The 23,065-nt window shown below is 41.3% G+C and overlaps 1 protein-coding gene across 9 annotated transcripts in view; it reads left to right on the top strand.

Moving 5' to 3' along the window:
* Positions 1 to 23,065, top strand: part of WWOX (WW domain containing oxidoreductase) — a 1,101,136-nt gene that overhangs the window by 307,714 nt on the left and 770,357 nt on the right. For all 9 annotated transcript variants that reach the window (XR_012233619.1, XM_073582662.1, XM_073582652.1 and 6 more), the window contains one exon: positions 18,506 to 18,594. Coding sequence is in view for 8 of the 9 variants with exons in the window: in XM_073582662.1 (XP_073438763.1) it covers positions 18,506 to 18,594 (89 nt within the window). In the remaining variant the exon portion in view is untranslated. Of the gene's footprint in view, positions 1 to 18,505; positions 18,595 to 23,065 lie in introns of those variants that run through there.

Genomic DNA, 23,065 nt, shown 5'->3' with positions numbered 1-23,065 from the left:
AGCATGCACACTGCGCACTGTGAGGATACACAAGTTTGCTGTCTCATAGAATGACTGTAGACTTGAACCCCAAGCCTGAACAGCCAGCCTCTTTATTACCATTCCTGGAATGTAAATACTGTACACACTTGGCCAGGCTGCGGTGGTTGGTCTACTAGGAAACTAGCTTCACACTATTGTATATCTGCTCACTCGGCTGCACATAGAGGTAGACACAGAAACACTGGCTCTTTATACCTTCACTGGTTTATTAAAGGTACTGTATCCCCTTGAGAAAGCGGTGTCTAAAATATGCGAAACGCGTGTTGGGGTCCTGCCATCCGGACTCAAGATCAGCTACAGTCCCCCCTTTGGTAAGCTATGCCCCTGTACTTGTTTTGAATATTTTGCCACTTGGCTAGATTTCCTACCAGAACCTGTGGTTCATAAAGGGGTACACCTTACCTGAGTGCATTAGCTGCTTATACTATGCATTATGTCCTACTCTTAATTATGTGCTTATGCAGTACCTTTATCTGACCCTGTTTGTCTGTCTTTTATGTACTATATCCACCTTCTATTGTGATATTTATACATATATTTATAAAAAAGATATAGTTAGCTTTCCTTATATCAAACACAGTTCTGGAGCTCTCGTCAGCAGGCACAACAAACCCTGAATAAGCCAGAAGACTGTGTATTTATCCTCTGGACTCATAGAATCATAGAATCGTAGAGTTGGAAGGGACCTCCTGGGCCATCTGGTCCAACCCCCCCTGCTCAAAGCAGGATTTGCTAAATCATCCCAGACAGGGGTAGAGATATGGTGAACAATTTCCACCCACTCTTCACTGTTCACTATACCTAGCCCTAAACATTTCCAATTAACCTCTCTCCGCACTTATGCACTCAGCATATCTCCCCTCCAGTACTTTGCCAGTGACTTTGTCACATATCGACCCCCTTCTGCCCTAAGCCCAGGGGTTTTGGCCCCTTCAGTCACCAAACAGGGAAGTCTAGACAGGGCATCCGCGTTACCATGCAGTGTCCCAGGCATGTTTTCCACATGAAAGTTAAAGTTTTAGAGCCCTAGAAACCACCTAGTCACCCGGGAACTTTTCGACTTCCTTTCACTCATCCATCTCAGGGACTCGTAATTTTAAACTAGCCTGAATTTCCTACCTAACTCAGGGTGTCAAGTGCCCATTTAATGGCCAAGCATTTTTTTTCCACAATGGTAGTTTTTCTCACAGGAGTATAGTTTCCTACTTGGATACAGAATTGGATGTTCGTCCCTGTTTGCTTCCTGGGCCAACACGGCTCCCAACCCAACCTCTGAGGCATCCATCTGAACCACTAATTCATTACTGAAGTCAGGTGCGATCAAGCTCTCATCTCCAGGCACACCAAACCCTGAATGAGCCAGAAGGCTGAGTATCTCCTGGATACCACCCTAGGATGACGATATGGTGAACAGCCTCCCACCCACTCTTCACTAAACCTAGCCCTAAACGTGGCCGATTGACCCCTCTCGGCACTTAGTGTGCTGGAGCATTTACCTAGGTTCATCACTCAAGCTTATAACCTCTGCAATGCATATCTGCCCTCTAGTACTTTGCCAGTCACTTCGTAACAGTATGTAATATTAAAGCTTTCACAGCAGAAGAATAACAGGAGATAGAATAAGAAAGTCAATTCAAACTTGCAAATTTTCATGTTGTTGCACTAATTAAAGCAGTTTAATCATATGAGCATAGCCCTTTAAATCCCTTGGCTTATAAATACAATCAGATGACTCTGCTCTTCTACTCCAGTCTACACAGCAAAGCAGAAACGTCAGCCTATAGCTTGTCCTCCATTCGCCGGTACGAGCACTGGAATATTTCAGCATTAATGTATAGTTTTTGTATGGATAGTAACATAAAAACATAAATTAAAATGCTAACTTATAAAAATAAGTTTTCATTGCATATAAAATAACGGAATACGATTAAGCCAGCCCTAAAAAAAAGCATACCGGTGCACAGATTGATCAAGAATCAGCTATTAATCTGAATTGTTACATGTTCATTCAATTTGTTGTTTAATAAAAATATTCTGCATTTTTTTCAGCAGGTGAGCAATTTGTCTTAAGTCTATGGCTGTATAGTTTCCACCGCTCTGTCATTATTCTTACCTACTATGAGCAGGTAGATCATGCAAAGGGCAGTAGGAGAAGGCGCGCAATTAGCAAGTTGCACAGTTCCGAGCAGAGTATTCAGCCAGGTGTAGAGGAAATTGCATGGTACTTACGAATAGATGTCATTACATTGACAGGTTGATAAATGAACACACCTGCTTTTGGTAACTCACTCTCTTGAGCTCGGCCCCATCGGTTTGGTCAATACAAGGAATTGCAATTTTGTAAAGAAGCCAAAAGAACAATTGTGTGTGTGTTTTTTAAGAAAAATATCACAAAGCTAATATATTTTTCAACCATGTATTTAATTTATTTTGTTATTGTATCGAAAATGAAGTAATTTTTCAATCTTTGTCTACAGTTATGTAGAATGTGCATCTCCGTGGTAACAGACTACAAACTCTGTGTAGTCTGATCCTGCAATAAAACAAGTTTTTTTTTTTCCAAGGCTAATGAAATCACCAATCGTGAGCATCGAACCTTTCAGAACCTAGCATTACCTTTTTTCATAAAGAATGTTTGTCTTTCTTTGTAATTTAAATATATATATATACAGTATATATATATGTATATATATATCTCCAAAGGAAGAAGCAAAGCACCGGCACTATTATATTCCCTGCAGTAGAACACACTTAACGCATTTATAAGATAATCCTTTAATCGTCCCACCTAAGAACGGGTGCTCTATCCCTGAAACAGTCAATTTCAAAATCCAAGCAAAAGAAAAATGAGGATGGCACTCACCGTTTGTAAAATCCACCCTTATTGCATATAGAAAATCTTCAGCAGGGGAGCAATGTGCATGGTTAAAGGACGACTGCCGTTTCGTGCGGCTGCGCTTTCACGGGTCCTACTTCCGGCCGTTGTCCTCTAACCATGCACATTGCTTCCCTGCTGAAGATTTTATATATGCAATAAGGGTGGATTTTTTGAAAGGTGAGTGCCATCCTCATTTTTCTTTTTCTTGGATATATATATATATATATATATATATATATTTAATTTTCATATCTCAGACACACACACTAAGGTCAATTACATGAGGTGGAAACTCATGCTCAGTCTCAATCTTCTCTCCGCTCCGCTGGGCATGTGGAATCTTCCATCGGGTAGTGGAGTCGGCGTCTTCTCTGTCCAAAGAGATACTGTTGCGGTAACGTTGTCTCAGGCTCTTATCACTTTCTCGGAATCTCCTCTGACAAGCAGAGAAAATGTTGCAACGTCAGAAGTTCTACGAGTAGTAAAATTGAATTAATTTTTTTTTTAGACTCTTTTTAACCCGCCTGCTCTCGATATTCCTGTACGACTCTGTAGACTTTGTCCAAGATGCCTTAAGATGTTTTCCGCCGCTGTTTCAAGGTCGGACAGTGATCTGTATTTGAAATTAAATGGAATATTTCTGAAGATACATCTTATCAAATGAGAGGAATTTTGCCAAAAAGAATTTACCTGGTGTCGTGGTGGGTTAAAAAAAAATCCATTATATTCAGCCTTTTATACTTACAAATACCTATTGATCCGTATGAAGGCCACCTTTTAAAGGACATTCATACACCTTTTCATCCAGCTCAATAACTTTATGATAGGGAAACACACTGGTCTTTTTAAACTTTCGCAAATGTTCTTTTACTGTAAACGTCTAAAGTAATTGTGTTTTAATTCTGAAATCCGCAAAAAGGATTACTGTACTTATCATTTTGATTTTTATAGGAGCCATTTACATTTTTATGCCAAGATATCAAATTCCCATCTTAGCTCCCCCTTTCTATATTCCTTTTTAATATATTGATAATCCGCATTAAAGGGAGTTTGCCAGCACAAAATGACTGCAAACTAAGCACAGTTTTCCATCTATCTTTGCTCTCCAATATGCATACCGTATTTGTCTTAAAGGGCTATTCTCATGATACTACATTATTTTACTTAGCATGAAAGTAAGCAAGTTTGCAGTTGATTTCCTATTTCTCTTTCCTGTCATTCTCTTTCAACAAGAGCTTTTATCTTGCATAGTGTGCAGCTTGTTTCCTTGGAGATCAGCCGCTTGTACCTGGATGAGAGAGTGCAGTATTTTCTTTCCACTGCTAGCATACCAGTCAGCTTTCACCAACCAACTGATTTCTATGCAGGAGTAAGCTTCGTGTGCCTGCCAAACCCTCCCTCTTAGCTCCTGACAGGGCTTTTATCAGTCCTGTGGAATCACAATCCCCCTCGGCACTCACCCTCGGCAGCTTTCAGAGCAGTTCTTTAATCACGGCTCTCACTTTCCTGAGCCATGTGCTTGTTCAAAGTCATTTTCATCTCCATATGTAAAATATATTGGTAACAGTGTAGTCAATGGTACATCGGTAATGTGTTGTAACGGATTGAAGCTACTCATCAGAACTTGCCATTCTAGGACCACCCGCCCCCCAAAGCCACCAAGAAATAAGGAGCCTGCAGAGCTACGAGCTGCTCCATAGGCAATTTTGGAATAACCCTTCTAATTAAGGATGCGCTGGAGTAAAAACCACTAAACTCATGAAGAGGCTTACACCTCTTGGTGATCTTGACGCATCTCTCAGCCGACATGATCCAGTCAGTTAACGGAATACAGCTCTGTCATAATGTAAGCCACTTTTTAGAGGCACAAATTATGATGAAATTTTTCTGTTGGCTGTGCTCTAACCTTCTCCCTCCTAAGTAAAAATTTGTCTGAGCAGGCTCCAATTGGGAAAAAAAAATTGCAAACATTTTTGCAAAAGAAAAAAAAAATAAAATGGTTTTACATTGAATATAAGCCCAATTTTTTTTAGATTTATTTTACACAATAACTAAAAAATTTTAAAAAATATATGAATTATCAATCTTTTTTTGCTACTGCAACACTGAAATAAAGTAATTTACGCAGGTCAACTAATTTATCCAACATTTTTGGAAACAACTACCGCTCACACCTTCCCTTCCGCTTTACGGCTTCCCGGACCATTTGCTAGGGGATCGCAAAAGAGAATTTAATTTGTTTGGAATTTATTGATGTCTCGGGGCAGCATTTCACCTCTGTAGACGCGTATGTAGAGCTGGCTACACAACCAATTCCTTTCCCATTCCTTACAAATTGTAATTTTTTAATAAATTGACATATTGCTTGTTGGGAGCAGGTCTTGGAATCCTATAATTTCGCGGACCTATCGATTTGCAGATGACAAGATTTCCCCCCTCATCCCGTTAATTCTTTTAGTGGCTGATATAATATGGACTATCTTTTCATTAACAATCATTTTACGATTAGTCTCTGAATAAAGTAGCGGGGATCTGATAAGCACCATGGCGTGTCTATCAGCTTGTACTGTGTATGTGCTCACTAGAGCAGTCACGGTCCGATGATATATGGCTTCTATAACCGGCCGTGGGACCACTTGAGAATTCATGTTTATGATGTATGTTAGTCAGACAGTGATAAAAGTGTTAGGACTCGAAAATTAATTCAAAAGTTATTAATAATTCAATTTGTGTGTAAACGTCGACCCTTTAATTAGTTGGGGACTTGGATCTTGATGACACCATGCATGTTTCATGGCTGTGTGTTGGTGGTTGTTTGACTTTCTTTTTACTTTAAGCTTATTTCTAGAGATTTAAAGGGGAATAAAGACTTAAAAAAGAAATAATAAACTGATAAAAATTCCTTAAATTTTTCAATCAGGTACTCCCAAGAGCCAAGTAATAGAAGTTAGTTACTTTCTGTTAGTGATGAGCGCACGTGCTCGCTAGTTGAGTTTGCCGAGGGTTCTCGGGTATGTACCGAGTATCGCGGGCGCTCTAGTGCCTCGCTCGAGTCCCCACACCTGCATGTTTCGTGCCTGTTAGACAGTCACAAAACATGCGGGGAATGCCTAACATACACAGGCAATCCCTGCATGTTTTGTGGCTGCCTATCAGCTGCGAAACATGCTGGCGCAGTGACTCGATCATGTCACTCGAGCGCCTGCGATACTCGGTGTATACTCGAGCACCCTCGGCAAGCTCGCGTAATGAGCACTTGCGCTCATCATTACCCCTTATTCATTGTTAAAAAAATATGTAAAAATAAGAGTAGCATGTAATAACTTATAGGATAGGTTATACCTTACTGATTGCTTGGTGTCCGATCGCTGCGACCTCACTGATCAGTAGATCGAGTGATCTTTATCACCGTTGCACAATGATACCTCCATTCAACCTTTATTGGACTGCCAGAAAAAAATGAGTGCAGGGCTCGGCAGCCCTATAGAGAATGAATAGAACATCGGTCTAGCATGTGCGCTCAGGCTATATCAACCTCTCGGTGCGGTCAGATCCCCACCAGTCAATAAGTTGTCTATCCTTTAAAGATGTTGTCCACTACTTTTTTTTTTATCAATAGGCTATTAATATCTGATCGTTTGGGGTTCATTCTGACATGGATTTTCACAGTAAACATACCTGCTTCATCAGGTCCTAAAATCTGTTTAATAATGTACATAGTTTGTATTGGGAAATCTGCTGACACATCTGCTTTAAAGGGAACCTGTCACCAGTAGAGTTGAGCGACTTTGGTTGGATCGGGTTTCGTGAAACCCGAATGAAACAAAATTTGAGTCAGATGAAACTGGTCCGACTAGGGCAAAAAACAGTCGGAGTTTCGTCCGAAACCCGACCCCAATGCAAGTCAATGGAGAATAAAAGTTGGCATTAAGTGGATGAATGTCATCCGCTCAATGCCGACTTTTATTTCCCATTGACTTGCATTGGGGTCGGGTTTCGGACGAAACTCCGCCTTTTTTTGCCCTAGTCGGACCAGTTTCATCCGACTCAAATTTTGTTTCATTCGGGTTTCACGAAACCCGATCCGACCAAAGTCGCTCAACTCTAGTCACCAGGTTTTTCCCATATGCGGTAAGGCCACCACCTTTTATCCCTGATATACAGAATTCTAATATGCTGTATATATATGCCCCCAATCTGGCCTACAGGACAAGAAAAATACTTTTTATTATTCTCTGTTACGGGGTAGTCGGGTCCGATGGACTTCACTGGTCTTGATCCGGTGTCTCCTCTCTTTTTGTGATGCTGTCCTCCCTCTTGCTTCATGTGGATGATGTGTCCTACGTTTTCCACACAATGTCCCCAGCATCAAAGTTCTGCTCAGGCGTACTTCTCTGAGCTGACTACGGCAGAGAAAAGCATTGCAGTGCGCATGCAACGGGGCTTTTTGTCTTTTTCCTGCGCATGCACTGAGGCTCTTTGGATTTTTCCTATGCATGTGATGAGGCTCTTTGGTTTTTTACTGCGCATGCGCTGGGGCTATTTGTCGTTTTCTTCCGCATGCGTTGGGGCTCTTTGGCTTTTTCCTGCGCATGCGTCGTGGCATTTTGGCCTTTTCCTGCCCGTGTGCACGGGCTCTTTGGCTTTTTTGCTTTGGCTTTTTCCTGGACGTGCGCTGGGGCTCTTTGTTTTTTTCCTGCACATGCGCTGGGGCTCTTTGGCTTTTTCCTGCGCATGCGCTGGGCTCTTTGGCTTTTTCCTGTGCATGCGTCGTGGCATTTTGGCTTTTTCCTGCCTGTGTGCTAGGGCTCTTTGGCTTTTTCCTGTACGTGCGCTGGGGCTCTTTGTTTTTTTCCTGCACATGCGCTGGGGCTCTTTGGCTTTTTCCTGTGCATGCGTCGTGGCATTTTGGCTTTTTCCTGCCTGTGTGCTAGGGCTCTTTGGCTTTTTCCTGTACGTGCGCTGGGGCTCTTTGGTTTTTTCCTGCACATGCACTGGGGCTCTTTGGCTTTTTCCTGTGCATGCGCTGGGCGCTTTGGCTTTTTTCCTGCGCATGCGCTGGGCGCTTTGGCTTTTTTCCTGTGCATGTGCTGGGGCTCTTTGGTTTTTTCCTGCACATGAGCTGGGGCTCTTTGGCTTTTGGCACACTGCATTACTTTACTCTGCCCTAGTCATCTAGGCACGAAGGAGGGCATATACACAGCATATTAGAATGCTGTATATGAGGGCTGAATGGTAGTGGTCTTATCTCATATGGGACAAACTTGGTGACAGGTTCTCTTTAAACATATTTGTTATTTCCCCTGTTAGTAGGGTTGATTTTTGGGGGACAAGTTTTGGAGACTCTCACTCGAAGGGGCAGAAGCGATGAACACATTCTCAAGTGTAATTAGAGGGGTGACTATATATTGAGCTTGCACATCTCTCTGCTTGATAATCCGTCCTCTACTGCCACTTGGTTTGAGTCATCGTAACAGTTTCAGGACCCGGATCAACTTTTACTAAAAAAAAAATAATACAAAAATATCGGAAGGTTCAGTTACTCTTTACAATCATATTTTGTTTTTTCTGTCTGACACGCTTTACCCTTACTATATGAGCGAGATAATACAGGAAAGCTGAACATCTGCTAGTCACCAGTCTTCATCGATTTGGTCTTTTATTAAATACGATAACTATATATTAAAAAATATATATATATACATACAGTATATATATAAATATATATTTAAAATGTCTGGTGGTACAGGTGATGACAGCTATATTTCATGTCAAGCAACTACTGGGTGTAAAGGTGCAGGTACACCAGCACACTCACATATTATGAAACAAATTCCCTGACCCGTATTCCTAGAGGAAATCCTGCCGCTTGTTACAAGATATATGGCCGGTCATGAAGAAGTATTAAAAACATATTAAAATGAGCCTAATGCTACTTTGTTACAAGCCACATTACCTGGCGTGATGGTTCTGCAAGTTCAGCAATTATGGGGAAGTTAAATAGAGGCAGCTTCAGTGGCTTTAACTTTACCCGTGCCCTTGACGAGGTGCGGAATTGTCAGAATTCTCGTAAAATTTCTTGCGCGATGTTCTCTTTATTTCCTTAAGTGAACATCTGTCTAATTGTTCACCTCCATTGCTTTAGTGCTTTTCTCATGCTTTCTTTGTTTCCAGACAATAAACTTTATTTTCTTCATAAGAATTCAATCTAGGCGAAGGGATTAGGCAGCTTGTTTGCACCTTTCAGTTTCTGGAGAACGTCCAGAAGTTTTTGTTTTTTTTTCTTCCCTCTCTTTAGGTTTGCCGGTGACACAACATGGTGTCGACATCTCCTCGCGCAGATGCCTTCTGCTGCACCACATCTGTTTTCGTCATGTTGGCAGTCCCCCTTTTTTTTTCCCGCCATGACACTAGCGCAACGTTCTCCTGATGTTCGCTCCCATTTACACCACTGACGTAACCGTTCTTGACCTGCGCAATTGGCCTCTGCGGCGTCGTTTTGCTCTTTAAATTCTTGCGGGCCCAGCTTGGTTTGGTCACACTGAAGAAATTGCATTTGGAAAGACTTGCTGGGTTTTTATCCATTTCCTTCCCGATCTCTTTCCGCACCACGCTTTCATGCTATTCCCAATGGTTTTATTCACAGTTGCCGAACACAACTATTTAACCTTGCAAAGAAAAAAAAGAACATCTTAATTATCCTTTCACCCCTTCAGTGCCAAATGAGACTCCTACCCCGGGGAAAGTATAGGACTGGAAATCATTAACTGGAACTGTTGAGTTCTTTGCTTTAAATACATAATGTAGGAATAGGCAAAGCCATTGCTTGATGTCGCAGAGCTCATTTTGTCAAGACAGCAGAGCTGCGTTTGTCATATTGGACTAAATTAGTGCGATCACACAATGAAGGGGATTTATGAAGCGCATCATTGCATTGTGATGCAATGGCGTACAATGCCGCAGTCGCTAGTCTTGACATGTGTCATCGTCACGCATACACGTCCAACAATATTTTGCACTAATAGTGTTCATCTTTAAGAAGTTGGCACATTTCAAGGTGACTTTAGATATGCTCCTTACTACCTATACTTCCGAAAACTGTCATCCAAAAATGTGTCAAAAATAAATAATGTGTTATTTTTTTTTCTGCAATTTAACATTGCCTTCCCGTTAAATTTTGTAAAAGAGGCTCTCGGGTCTTCACTCTGTGACTTGAGACTGCACACCGTCCGGTTTTACCGATATTGCCAATGAGAGCGGGTGGTCACGTGACCGCACATATGCGATTTGCTTATGTGCAGTCACATGCCGACTAGACGTGCTCAGCTGTTTTCCCTTCACTTGTAACTTGTATTCAGAGAAGTCGGGCACGTCTAGTTGGAAAGTGGCCAGGAGTATGCCCGCTCTTGACAGCATGCGCACCGCTCACTATCAGGATTCAGAAGAGTGACTGCAGATAATAAACAGAAGATCGGACAACCCCTTTAACAAAAATTGCACCAGGTATAAATTCCTTTAAGTCAACTCTTTCTTTCTTTTTGGCTGTTGTATAGGCTCCATTAGTTACCATTATCACCCCTTCACTGGTACCGAAGAGATCCCCAAGACCATGTGCTGTTTTGTTCTGCCACAAAAACTTTTATTTTATTGATTAATTTTTTTTTATTATTTTTTTTTAATAGCCCTCCACCCTATTTCACAGAGGAGCTTCATGCAGGCAGATCTGAGACCCCTCTCTTTAAGGTCGACCTACCATGGTTCTTAACCTCTTACTTGCGAGATCACTGAGGTCTATAATATTTTTGTTCCTTTTATATCAATTGGTTAAATATTTACAAACTGAGGATAAATATCTACATTTTACGTGACGCTTTGGCTCGTCGTTCTGCTGGTGATATCATTGCAAGCGTCTTGTTTTATTGCCGGAATATAGATGGACTAAGGTAATGTTTAATTATAGGATATTGTTGTAATGCTAATTTATGGAATGTTTATCAGGATTTATATTACACGGCGTATTATACTGGATACTTTATATTATTCTCTTACAGCTGCTGCCTATGACAAGCTATAGCCGTCTTCTACTTATTACTTTGATATATATGATCTTGTTGTTTTTTTTTTTTCCATTGGAAACAAAAAAAGAAAAATCTCTCGCCATGAAAAAGGAGCAAAAAAACAATAACAAAAATGCCCAGATGTGGTTACAGTATAATAAAAATGAAGCGTTTGTCTTGAGTGCAGCTGACATTTATCAGCCTATTTGTGGGTGCGTTTCCTTTCTCTGCGTAATACAAAACATAATTTGTCACTTTGTAAATACATTCCAGCCTAAATCCCTGCCAGCATCTGTTAGCATTTGAAGGATTAATGCACTGCACACAGTTCATGTCTGCACTTCCCAGCCTGCGTCTGGGCTCATGATTATGGATTTTAGACTACTGGGATGTTGGGGCTAAATATTATTTTAGAGCTGATTGTGTTTTTCTATTTTTTTAATCGTTTGGGTGGCTCATAATATACACAAATGTAACAGCCCAAACTCGTCAGCAAAAATACTATTTTATATCTGGTAAAAGGTGTCACCGAGTATAGTGACCATTCACTTCAATGGGAGCTAAGCGGCAGGACCCAAGAAGGACTCCCGCACAGTGTACAGAGATGTGGTGGTCCAGATCCGTGAACTCTTTACTTTCAGCCGTCAGACTGCTGATTGGTGAGGTGGTTGAGTTTCGGTCCCTCTCCAAACTGCTGATCGTTGGGACACTTGAGTTTCAGACCCTCACCAAACTGCTGAACGGTGGCATGGTTGAGATTCAGACCCTGACCAAACTGCTGATCGGTGGGGTGTTTGAGTTTTGGACCCTCACCAAACTGCTGATCGGTGGAATGGTTGAGTTTCAGACCCTCACCAATCTGCTGATCGGTGGGGTGTTTGAATTTTTGATCCTCACGATAACTGCTGATAGGTGAGGTGGTTGAGTTTCGGACCCTCACCAAACTGCTGATCGGTGTGGTGGTTGAGTTTTTGGACCCTCACCAAACTGATCGGTGGCGTGTTTGAGTTTTGGATCCTCACGATAACTGCTGATTGGTGAGGTGGTTGCGTTTCAGACCCTCACCAAATTGTTGATCGGTGGGATGGTTGAGTTTTGGACCCACATCAAACTGCTGATCGGTGAGGAGGTTGAGTTTCAGACCCTCACCAAACTGTTGATCGGTGAGGTGGTTGAGTTTCAGACCCTCACCAAACTGTTGATCGGTGGGATGGTTGAGTTTCAGACCCTCACCAAGCTGCTGATCGGTGGGGTTTTTGATTTTCAGAACCTTAACAAACTCCTGATTGGTGGGGTGGTTCAGTTTCACAACCTCACCAATCTCATACTGATGACCTATTGTAAGGGTGCAGTTAGACGGTTGTATAAATTGGAGCTGGATTGGAACGCAGTGCACAGACTGGCCGCAGCTCTCCAGGCCCGAGCGTGACAGCTGCATATATGAAGCCGTCACTCTCGGGTAGGTAGAGCTGCTGGCCAGTTCGTTCTTGGTCTGATTTATATGGCCATCTGACTGCGCCCTAAGGATAGGCAATCAGTATTAAGGTCCTGGATAACTCTTTCACACGTTATATACCATGATGCAGGTTTGGACGTGTGATGTGTTAGGTACCAAGATAATGTTTGTAACTTAGAGGCCAAGTCCTCGTTAATAATCAGTGGAGGCAGTTTTGACGTACTGTTAATTCTCATGAAATTATGTATAAACTAAGAAAAGTGAAACAATGATATTTTCAATAAATACTGCAATACTGATGTATTCTTGCCTTTATTCTAAAGGGAGAATGTGTCCATGTAACAGTGCAGTACACTGCCACTATATGGCACCACACACAGATCTGGATGTGCAAAGCTCCATGTAGACAGCGGTTAATAAATATTTTTGTGGTATAGCAAAGCATCATGTGTGTTTGCTTGTTTGTTTTATATATATATATATATATATATATATATATGTATGTATGTTCATACTGTAAATCGCATTTTAACCAGTTCCGCCAACTTTGCAGTTAAGCAGGTTTATAGATTAAGTGCTGTTATAAATATTTTTGCCTAAGAAGCCTTATATTCAGATGCATGCATACGTCTTCTCAGGGCAGGGACATTGATTGAGTATGCGGGTGTCCGCCATCTTGTTCGCTCCAAAGCTCCTTTTAAAGGCGCATATTACTTACCTGCGCTAGGAAAAATGCCAATTCGTTTTATTAAGAGGCGGCGGCGTAGAAATCGAAGGTTGTCAAATGTAATGGCGTGTGCTGGAGTACTCTTTGTCATATAAATTTACCTGTAGTCATGTACGGTATTATTTATTTATCTTTTCTATTTTATATGCCATTATAATAAGTATTATGGCAGCGAAAGCTTTTATGCGCCAGCTGATTGTAGCCCTCCTCATTTCTTGCATCTTTCAGGCAAATGTCTCCATGTTTTATCCGGGTTTAACGTAAATCATTTTTTACATTAGAAAGAAAAATTTGCAGTGAAAATAGCTTTCACCGCGACTGCGGAGACACAACGACACGATCCTGTATGAGCCCGAAATGCCAGGAGTGAAGTCATACCGCAACACCGTGCACATCCTGTAATGGATGACTGGTGGCTTCAACTTCACATTCCGAGGAGATAGATAGATACAAAGATAATAGATAGACAAAAAAGAACACAGCAGCACATGTGCATGAATCTAGGCCATGTGAAAACACTTAAAAACATTAAATTTAGCAAAATTTTCCCAAAAAATTTTTCATAATTTTTTTTTTTTTTACTTACAGTAATACATGACATGAAAAAAATGAAGTTTCTTAGTGCACAAATTGGCCAATTCATATAATCCCATCAACCACGGCAAGGTGACCTCCCCTGATGGGTCCCTGCTCTACATTACAAGCCACTTCCGGGCCACCAGCCTACAACTTTGGGCAAACATGTCACTACTGGGCTTAGCCTACAATTTATGGGCAGGTAGAGCTGATTGAAGCACCTGCAAGGCCAATGGGAGGGGTGCAAGATCAGACTGGAGGCAGCCAGCATCCAGTATTACTTAAAAAAGTAAAAGAAAAAATATGAAAAAAGTTTTGGGAAAATTTTGCTAAATTGAATGTTTTTCTGTGTTTTCACATGGCCTAGATTCATGCACATGTGCTGCTGTGTTCTTTTTTTTCTCTTTATTTTTTGTCTATATAGAGCAGTTTTCGCAGCTTGCACGTATTCACATTAGGAGGTGCTGATCAGTTTTTTTTTACTTAGATAATTGATAGATAATAGACAGATAATAGATAGATAGAAAATAGATAAGATAGTAGATAGATAATAGATAGATGATAGATAGATAATGTAGATAGATAAAACAGTTGTGGCCAAAAGTATTGACACCCCTGCAATTCTGTCAGATAATACTCAGTTTCTTCCTGAAAATGATTGCAATCACAAATTCTTTGGTATTATCTTCATTTAATTTGTCTTAAATGAAAAAACACAAAAAGAATTGTCCTAAAGCCAAATTGGATATAATTCCACACCAAACATAAAAAAGAGGGTGGACAAAAGTATTGGCACTGTTCGAAAAATCATGTGATGCTTCTCTAATTTGTGTAATTAACAGCACCTGTAACTTACCTGTGGCACCTAACAGGTGTTGGCAATAACTAAATCACACTTGCAGCCAGTTGACATGGATTAAAGTTGACTCAACCGCTGTCCTGTGTCCTTGTGTGTACCACATTGAGCATGGAGAAAAGAAAGAAGACCAAAGAACTGTTTGAGGACTTGAGAAACCAAATTGTGAGGAAGCATGAGCAATCTCAAGGCTACACGTCCATCTCCAAAGACCTGAATGTTCCTGTGTCTACCGTGCGCAGTGTCATCAAGAAGTTTAAAGCCCATGGCACTGTGGCTAACCTCCCTAGATGTGGACGGAAAAGAAAAATTGACATGAGATTTCAACGCAAGATTGTGCAGATGTTGGATAAAGAACCTCGACTAACATCCAAACAAGTTCAAGCTGCCCTGCAGTCCGAGGGTACAACAGTGTCAACCTGTACTATCCGTCGGCGTCTGAATGAAAAGGGACTGTATGGTAGGAGACCCAGGAAGACCCCACTTCTTACCCCGAGACATAAAAAAGCCAGGCTGGAGTTTGCCAAAACTTACCTGAAAAAGCCTAAAACGTTTTGGAAGAATGTTCTCTGGTCAGATGAGACAAAAGTAGAGCTTTTTGGGCAAAGGCATCAACATAGAATTTACAGGAGAAAAAAAGAGGCGCTCAAAGAAAAGAACACGGTCCCTACAGTCAAACATGGCGGAGGTTCCCTGATGTTTTGGGGTTGTTTTGCTGCCTCTGGCACTTGACTGCTTGACCGTGTGCATGACATTATGAAGTCTGAAGACTACTAACAAATTTTGCAGCATAATGTAGGGCCCAGTGTGAGAAAGCTGGGTCTCCCTCAGAGGTCATGGGTGTTCCAGCAGGACAATGACCCAAAACACACTTCAAAAAGCACTAGAAAATGGTTTGAGAGAAAGCACTGGAGACTTCTAAGGTGGCCAGCAATGAGTCCAGACCTGAATCCCATAGAACACCTGTGGAGAGATCTAAAAATGGCAGTTTGGAGAAGGCACCCTTCAAATATCAGGGGCCTGGAGCAGTTTGCCAAAGAAGAATGGTCTAAAATTCCAGCAGAGCATTGCAAGAATCTCATTGATGGTTACCGGAAGCGGTTGGTCGCAGTTATTTTGGCTAAAGGTTGTGCAACCAAGTATTAGGCTGAGGGTGCCAATACTTTTGTCTGGCCCATTTTTGGAGTTTTGTGTGAAATGATCAATGTTTTGCTTTTTGCTTCATTCTCTTTTGTGTTTTTTTTTTCATTTAAGACAAATTAAATGAAGATAATACCAAAGAATTTGTGTTTGCAATCATTTTCAGGAAGAAACTGAGTATTATCTGACAAAATTGCAGGGGTGTCAATACTTTTGGCCACAACTGTAGATAGATGATAGATAGATAGATAGATAGATAGAAGAACACATAGATACTGTGGATAAATGATTGGTGATAGATAGAAAGATAAAGAGATAAAGGAGAGCCAGCACTCAAACTGTGCAAAGAAGTGGCCCTTTGTTAGCTCACATGGCGATGCTTCTAGGATAGAGTGGAAACGCTGCTACATGGGCTGATACAAGTCCATATTGTTTGCACAGTTGATTTGAGTGCGGCTTCTTATTTATCTAATATGTAAAGCTCAATGTGTGTGTGTATGTCCGTGACTGGCATCCGCACCGTCGCAGCTACAGCCACAAAATTTGGCACAGTCACACGTCTGGACCCCGAGAGCGTCATAGGCTATGTTGTGAGGTGAAATTTTAACCCCGCGCATTCCAATTCACCAAACAATTTTGCCCCTGTCTACATAATGGGGAAAAAGTGAAAGGAAAAGTGTTGGAGGCAAATTGACAGCTGCCAGATGTGAACAAGGGCGACTTAAAGAATGAGAGCGATGGCGCCAAAGAGTATATACCGTACAGTTGCTAAGGTGGGGCCCTGACATGGGATACTCACCACACACGAGGATATGAACACACACACAAAATGCGCCACACACTACCACGTGCTTCAACACATATACCACCCTCAGCACACATTTCACCACACATACACCAACCTCGCCACATAAAAGTCAAAACACAAAAGTCGCCACTCAAAACTCGCCACACTGTCCCAGAGCTGTTTAAAAGATGAAAAAAGAGCTGTGATTGGCTGCTATCAGCAGCAGTTTTCTTTGTAGACAAAAACCTACAAAAGACAAAATGAAAAAATACTTACTAAGACCTCTGTATGATTTAAGTGCACTTTTGCTTTTTACTTATTTAATTATAGCAGGTTTTTTTTTCATTTTGTCTTTTGTAGGTTTTGTATGCTTTTTGGCCATGTGAACATGCATTTATATGCTGCATGTGTACCAACTCAAACCAAGCTCAATTTTTGTGTTTTTTCTTTGTAGACAGTTGTGGTAACTGAGGCCTATTATTCTTATCATTTCTATGGTGGTATCATCCTTCTGTAAAGCTGGAAATAACACAATTTATTACCGTGCCAACACAGACCACCCTCAGACACAGACTGCAGGGGGAGCCCAGTATCACACAGCATAGGATTAGATACACGGCTCAGCAGACAGTATCACACCGGATAGGATTAGATACACAGCTCAGCAGGCAGTATCACACAGGATAGGATTAGATACACAGCTCAGCAGGCAGTATCACACAGGATAGGATTAGATACATGGCTCAGCAGTCAGTATCACACAGGATGGGATTAGATACACAGCTCAGCAGTCAGTATCACACAGGAGAGGATTAGATACACAGCTCAGCAGACAGTATCACACAGAATAGGATTAGATACACAGCTCAGCAGTCAGTATCACACAGGATAGGATTAGATACACAGCTCAGCAGTCAGTATCACACAGAATAGGGTTAGATACATGGCTCGGCAGACAGTATCACACAGGATAGGATACTTGGGTAATCGTTTAGTTAATTTGTGTTGCAAATCTGTAGTGTTGAATATATGATGTGAAATGTTTTATGTGCAATATAATCATTATAATTTGGTATAACTAACCACAGTTGGTTACTATGCCCGGGCAACGCCGGGCTCCTCAGCTAGTCTCTTATATTATTGCAACAGTTTTATTCTGTTCAAGAAGGCCGTGCATCGGAAATGTATAGATAGATAATAGATAAATAGATATTGAATAGATAGATTTTAGATATATAGATAGCTATATAGACAGATTATAGATAGGTAATATATATATATATATATATGTGTGTGTACAGCCTATGTATCTTACATAGCTGAAAAGATACATAATAAATGTATAGATTCTTTTTCTTCTTTTTTTGGTATATAAAATGTATGGATAGATAAGTGAAAAATGGATGATTGATTATTTTTCAGATATTTTACTAACAAATCCTTAATAATAAAATAAATTGTTAGTAGAGCTTAGGACGGGGACGTGCTGCAGTTCAGGTCATGGTGTTGTATGACGGAGAGCAATGAGACCTTGCTGCGCCATATGTGAGCCGTAGACGTGGGATGTTCTGTCTAGAAGGAGTTGCGTGAAGCGTCGGCTCCTGCGCTTGCTGCAGATTTGTTTGCGCTCCCCATACCGTGGACCTCACAGGCTGTCTGGCAGGAGATGGTTAATCCATTCTTCTGCTCGGTGATAGATTGTGTTGCTTGACAGAGTGAAGGATCCTTGGCACCGTCTGCTTTTAATTCATAGCCTTTAATAAACTAGTTAGACACCTATGCACTGTGTTTAGCCGTGCTGCAGTGCTACAACGCTACCTCTGGCAGTGAACACTCGTCCCTCATTCACTTGAGTGATTTACACCCACTGTGGACACTTTATATTAAGCACACGGACTCGGATATATTCCACAGCACATTAAGTGTAATCTGATATCTTCATCCAAGTTTACAGTTATTTATCCTTTTTTTTTTTTTGCATTGCAGCACAAAGCTAAGATAGAAGTCATGTGCCTGGATCTGGCCTCCCTCCGCAGCGTGCAAAGCTTTGCCGAAGTCTTTAGGAGCAAAAATCTGTAAGTACAAAGTGTGACAAAATGGCCTTTTTAGGGGTATATTGTATAGACCACAGCACAATGGCATGGAATAAACCAAGCATGGGCAAAACAATCCTTTAGTTCAAGTATAACATACTGGGATCCTTACATTTACCCCATCCTTTATGTATTGAGCTACTTCTCTGTTTTGGTTGATCAGCTCCTCTGAGCTAAGTATGACAAGGTACGAGTAGGGTCCAGTAATGTAAGTCGTAGACTTACATTAACAAAAGCCTTACATTATGTAGGAGCTCTGCCATACTATCTGTAGAGAAGGCATAAAATTGATTGATAGAATAGCGGCTTATCCAGATTTTTAGGCCTGGGTCTAAACAAGAGTCTGGGGGCACAACTGTTGTAAGCGGGAGCTTAAAAGGGTAAAAGTCGTAAGTGAGAGTAAAGGCTGTAAGCGAGAAAATTTTAAGCCAGAGGGTAAAAGGGTCCAAGTTTCAAGGAAAAGAGTAAGAGGGTCAGGGTTGTAAGCAAGAGCCTAAAAGATTCCAGGTTGTAAGGGAGAGTGTAAAAGGGTCAAGGTTGTAAGCAAGAGTGTGAAAAGGTCAAGGTTGTAAGATCAGAAGATAAAAAGGGTCCTGGTTTTAATTGAGAGCGTAAGAGAGGATCGAGGTTGTAAGGGACAACGTAAAAGGGCCAAGGTTGTAAGCGAGAGCATAAAAGGGTAAAGGCTGTAAGCGAGAGCAAAAGAGGGTCGAGGTAGTAAGGGAGAACTTGAAAAGGTCAAGGTTGTTTGCGAGAGCGTAAAATGGTCCAGGTTGTAAGAAGAGCGTAAGCGGGTCAAGATTATAAGCAAGAGCATAAGAGGGTCAAAGTTGTAAACTGAAGTGTAAAAGATTCAAGGATGTAAGCGACAGCTTAAAAGGGTCAAGGTTGTAAGGGAGAGCGTAAGAGAGTCAAGGTTGTTTGCGAGAACATAAAATGGTCCAGGTTGTAAGGAGAGCATAAGAGGGTCAAGGTTATAAGTGAGAGCGTTAAAGGGTCAAAATTTTGAGCGTGAAAGGGACACTGTTGTAACTGAGAGTGTAAAGGGGTTAAGGTTGTAAAGGAGAGTGTTAGAGTGTCAAGGTTGTAATTGGGTGTGTAAAAGAGTCCTGGTAATGCTGCCTCCCATTATAAATCGGCACAACTTTTGTCTTTTATTGAGTTTGTCATTTGCAAATTGTTGCACGGCTTGTGGCACAGCTTCTGGATACCCACAGTTGCAGTAGAAAACTTCACAGAGCAGATTACATGGGATAACAAGCTTTTACTTCTCAGAACATGAGGTAAAGGAAAAATGCACAGTCATTCAGTGCTGCATCAGGAAGTAGTAAACCAAAACTGAAAGTACAAGGGAGACCTTTTCTCTCAATACATTACGCAAGGAAACTTTACACAACATCGCCATCTATTGTCAAATCAACATAAAGTCCTCCACACAAAGAAGTCCACAACTGTTGCATATACTAACACAAATTACTCCTCCATTCTCCATAAATTGGCATGTACTGGGCAAATCTGACTTGCAAGGTCTAATACCCCATCTTAGCAAGTTATCACCTATCTACAGGACCGCTTAATCGGATCACTGAGACCATCCAACAATGGGGCTGAGACATGTGATCTCCAGCCATCCTATAGACAATGGTAGCGAACATGCGCCGCCATCACTCTATACAAACCTGGCACTTATGAGCATTATTCTTGGAAACTGTTGGGGTTCCCAACACTGAGACCCACCGTCCATGATCCTGACAACAGGACTCCGATGTGCAAACTTCAACAGCTCTAAAGAAAGTGACTGAAGTTTGTGGTGCGCATGCGGGCATCATGAGAGCCCTGTTCTCGCAATCGATGGGGGTCTCAGTAGGTGGGTTTACTTGGTGACTACTAAAATAGCAGCACGTAAGGCCGGTATATAAACTTTACTTCTACACAAGAAGCATGTCAGAGGTTTCGTTGCCTCCTGGGATGTAGTATTCTCCCCCCTTGTCCAGCACCGTTCTCTCGTCTTGGAATGATGGTTATTTTATGTTCTTGGCTCCCGGCATCTCGTGCCACTGGACTTTATTTGGGAGCTTTCACCTGAAAATCCATCTGTCAATAAACACCACATTGTCTTCTGTTTCTGTTCTAATTCTTGCAGTTTTGTTTTGGAGAGGAGCCAGACCACACACGAAGCGTAAGCTCTCCAGACGGCTCCTAACGAGAGGAACGTCTGTGCCGGACAAATACTGCTTTATGCTACACAATATCATTATATGTAAAGTATTTTACATTGAGCTGTTTACCGAGGACAAGGGATGATAGTAGAGACGGGCGAGCGGCCTGTGCAGGTGGAGGCCAGAATGGAGGCAATGGATGTGATCTGTCCATGGCCTTCTCATCGCTGCGGCACTATTCTGTGCACTGTTAGGGAATTGTGACTCTGCAATAGAGTTATCGTTTTGTTGCACAGATGCATGTAATATTTATGTAATGAAGAGGGAGGACAGGTAGAGGCGGAGCGGGGAGGATCATCAGATATTTATAGTACCATAACTATTAATAAGTAAGTAGGAATCATGAAGTCCTGGTACTGAAGGTGAGGAGTAGAGAGACAGAAATGACAGTTTACTAATAGATATGAGAGAGATGTAGATAAGAGGGCGATAAAGGAGTAGGTACAGATATCAGAGGAGAGAATGATAAGAGTGATGAATTTCATGGAAAGACATAACGTGATAGATAGATCGATCGATAGATAGATAGATACAGGTGCTTCTCACAAAATTAGAATATCATCAAAAAGTTAATTTATTTCAGTTCTTCAATACAAAAAGTGAAACTCCTATATTCTATAGAGTCATTGCACACAGAGTGATCTATTTCACGTGTTTATTTCTGTTAATGTTGATGATTATGGCTTTCAGTCAATGAAAACCCAAAAGTCATTATCTCAGTAAATTAGAATACTTTATAACACCAGCTTGAAAAATTATTTTAAAATCCGAAATGTTGACCTACTGAGATGTATGTTCAGTAAATGCACTCAGTACTTGGTCGGGGCTCCTTTTGCATCAATTTCTGTATCAGTGCGGCGTGGCATGGCAGCGATCAGCCTGTGGAACTGCTGAGGGGTTATGGAAGCCCAGGTTGCTTTGATAGCAGCCTTCAGCTCTTCTGCGTTGTTGGGTCTGGTGTCTCTCATCTTCCTCTTGACAATACTCCATAGATTCTCTATGGGGTTAAGGTCAGGCGAGTTTGCTGCCAATCAAGCACAGTGATACTGTTGTTTGTAAACCAGGTATTGGTACTTTTGGCAGTGTGGACAGGGGCCAAGTCCTGCTGGAGAATGAAACGCCCATCTCCAAAAAGCTTGTCGGCAGAGGGAAGCATGAAGTGCTCTAAAATGTCCTGGTAGACGGCTGCGCTGACTTTGGTCTTGATAAAACACAGTGGACCTAAACCAGCAGATGACATGGCTCCCCAAACCATCACTGATTGTGGATATGAGATAGATGATACATAGATAGATAGTAGATAATAAATAGTTGATAGATATTGGATAGATAGATAGATAGATAGATATTGGATAGATAGATAACACTGGTCAACAGCATTTTTGGTGCCAAAGATATTTCATCGAATTTAGGGTATTTTTGGGGTGCTGATTCTGAATATGTCATCAGTTTTGCCAGATTGGCTCAAGTTTTTGAGATTTTTGGTATCTTATTTATAGCACTTGTTGGTAAATGCGACGCATCATCTCATTAATTTCTTTGGATTAGTACTTGAACTGAGCAGTTCTCAATATAGTTTTGTGTTAATTAGTGTTCTAAAAGTTTGTTCATAGCTTGATTTTTGCACTAACTTTATGTTGTTGTCTGTTTTCCAGTGAAAAGCATGAACTCATCATGAAGAAGTTGTCTTAACGATCCAGACTCATTCTGTTACATTTGTGGTGAATATACACTGCCAAAACATAGAAGAAACATAACACACTTCGTAAAAAAAGTGTATTTTGCCTATTTTGGGGTTATGCTTGGGGACCAAGACAAGTTTTGGGCACCACACATAGTGTGCAAAGCATGTATCGAATTATTACGAAAATGGAGCAAAGGACAAAGAAAAAGCTTCAAATTTGGTGTTCCAATGGTGTGGAGAGAGCCAAAAAATCATCATGATGACTGTTATTTATGGTAAACACAGGTACAGGCACATCTTCACAATGAGGGACAGGCCTTCTTGCAGATTCCATGTTACTCCCATTTTCGTTTCTTATGCTTATTGAATCCTTGCACTTGCACTGCACAGAAATAACAGTCATCATGATGATTTTTTGGCTCTCTCCACACCATTGGAACACCAAATTTGAAGCTTTTTCTTTGTCCTTTGCTCCATTTTCGTAATAATTCGATACATGCTTTGCACACTATGTGTGGTGCCCAAAACTTGTCTTGGTCCCCAAGCATAA

Source organism: Dendrobates tinctorius, unplaced genomic scaffold (genome assembly GCF_039654945.1).
Source record: "Dendrobates tinctorius isolate UK_male_01 unplaced genomic scaffold, ASM3965494v1 ptg000009l, whole genome shotgun sequence".
NCBI classification, from domain to species: domain Eukaryota; kingdom Metazoa; phylum Chordata; class Amphibia; order Anura; family Dendrobatidae; genus Dendrobates; species Dendrobates tinctorius.
Note: the sequence above shows the minus strand (reverse complement) of the source record. Positions and strands in the feature narration are given on the sequence as shown.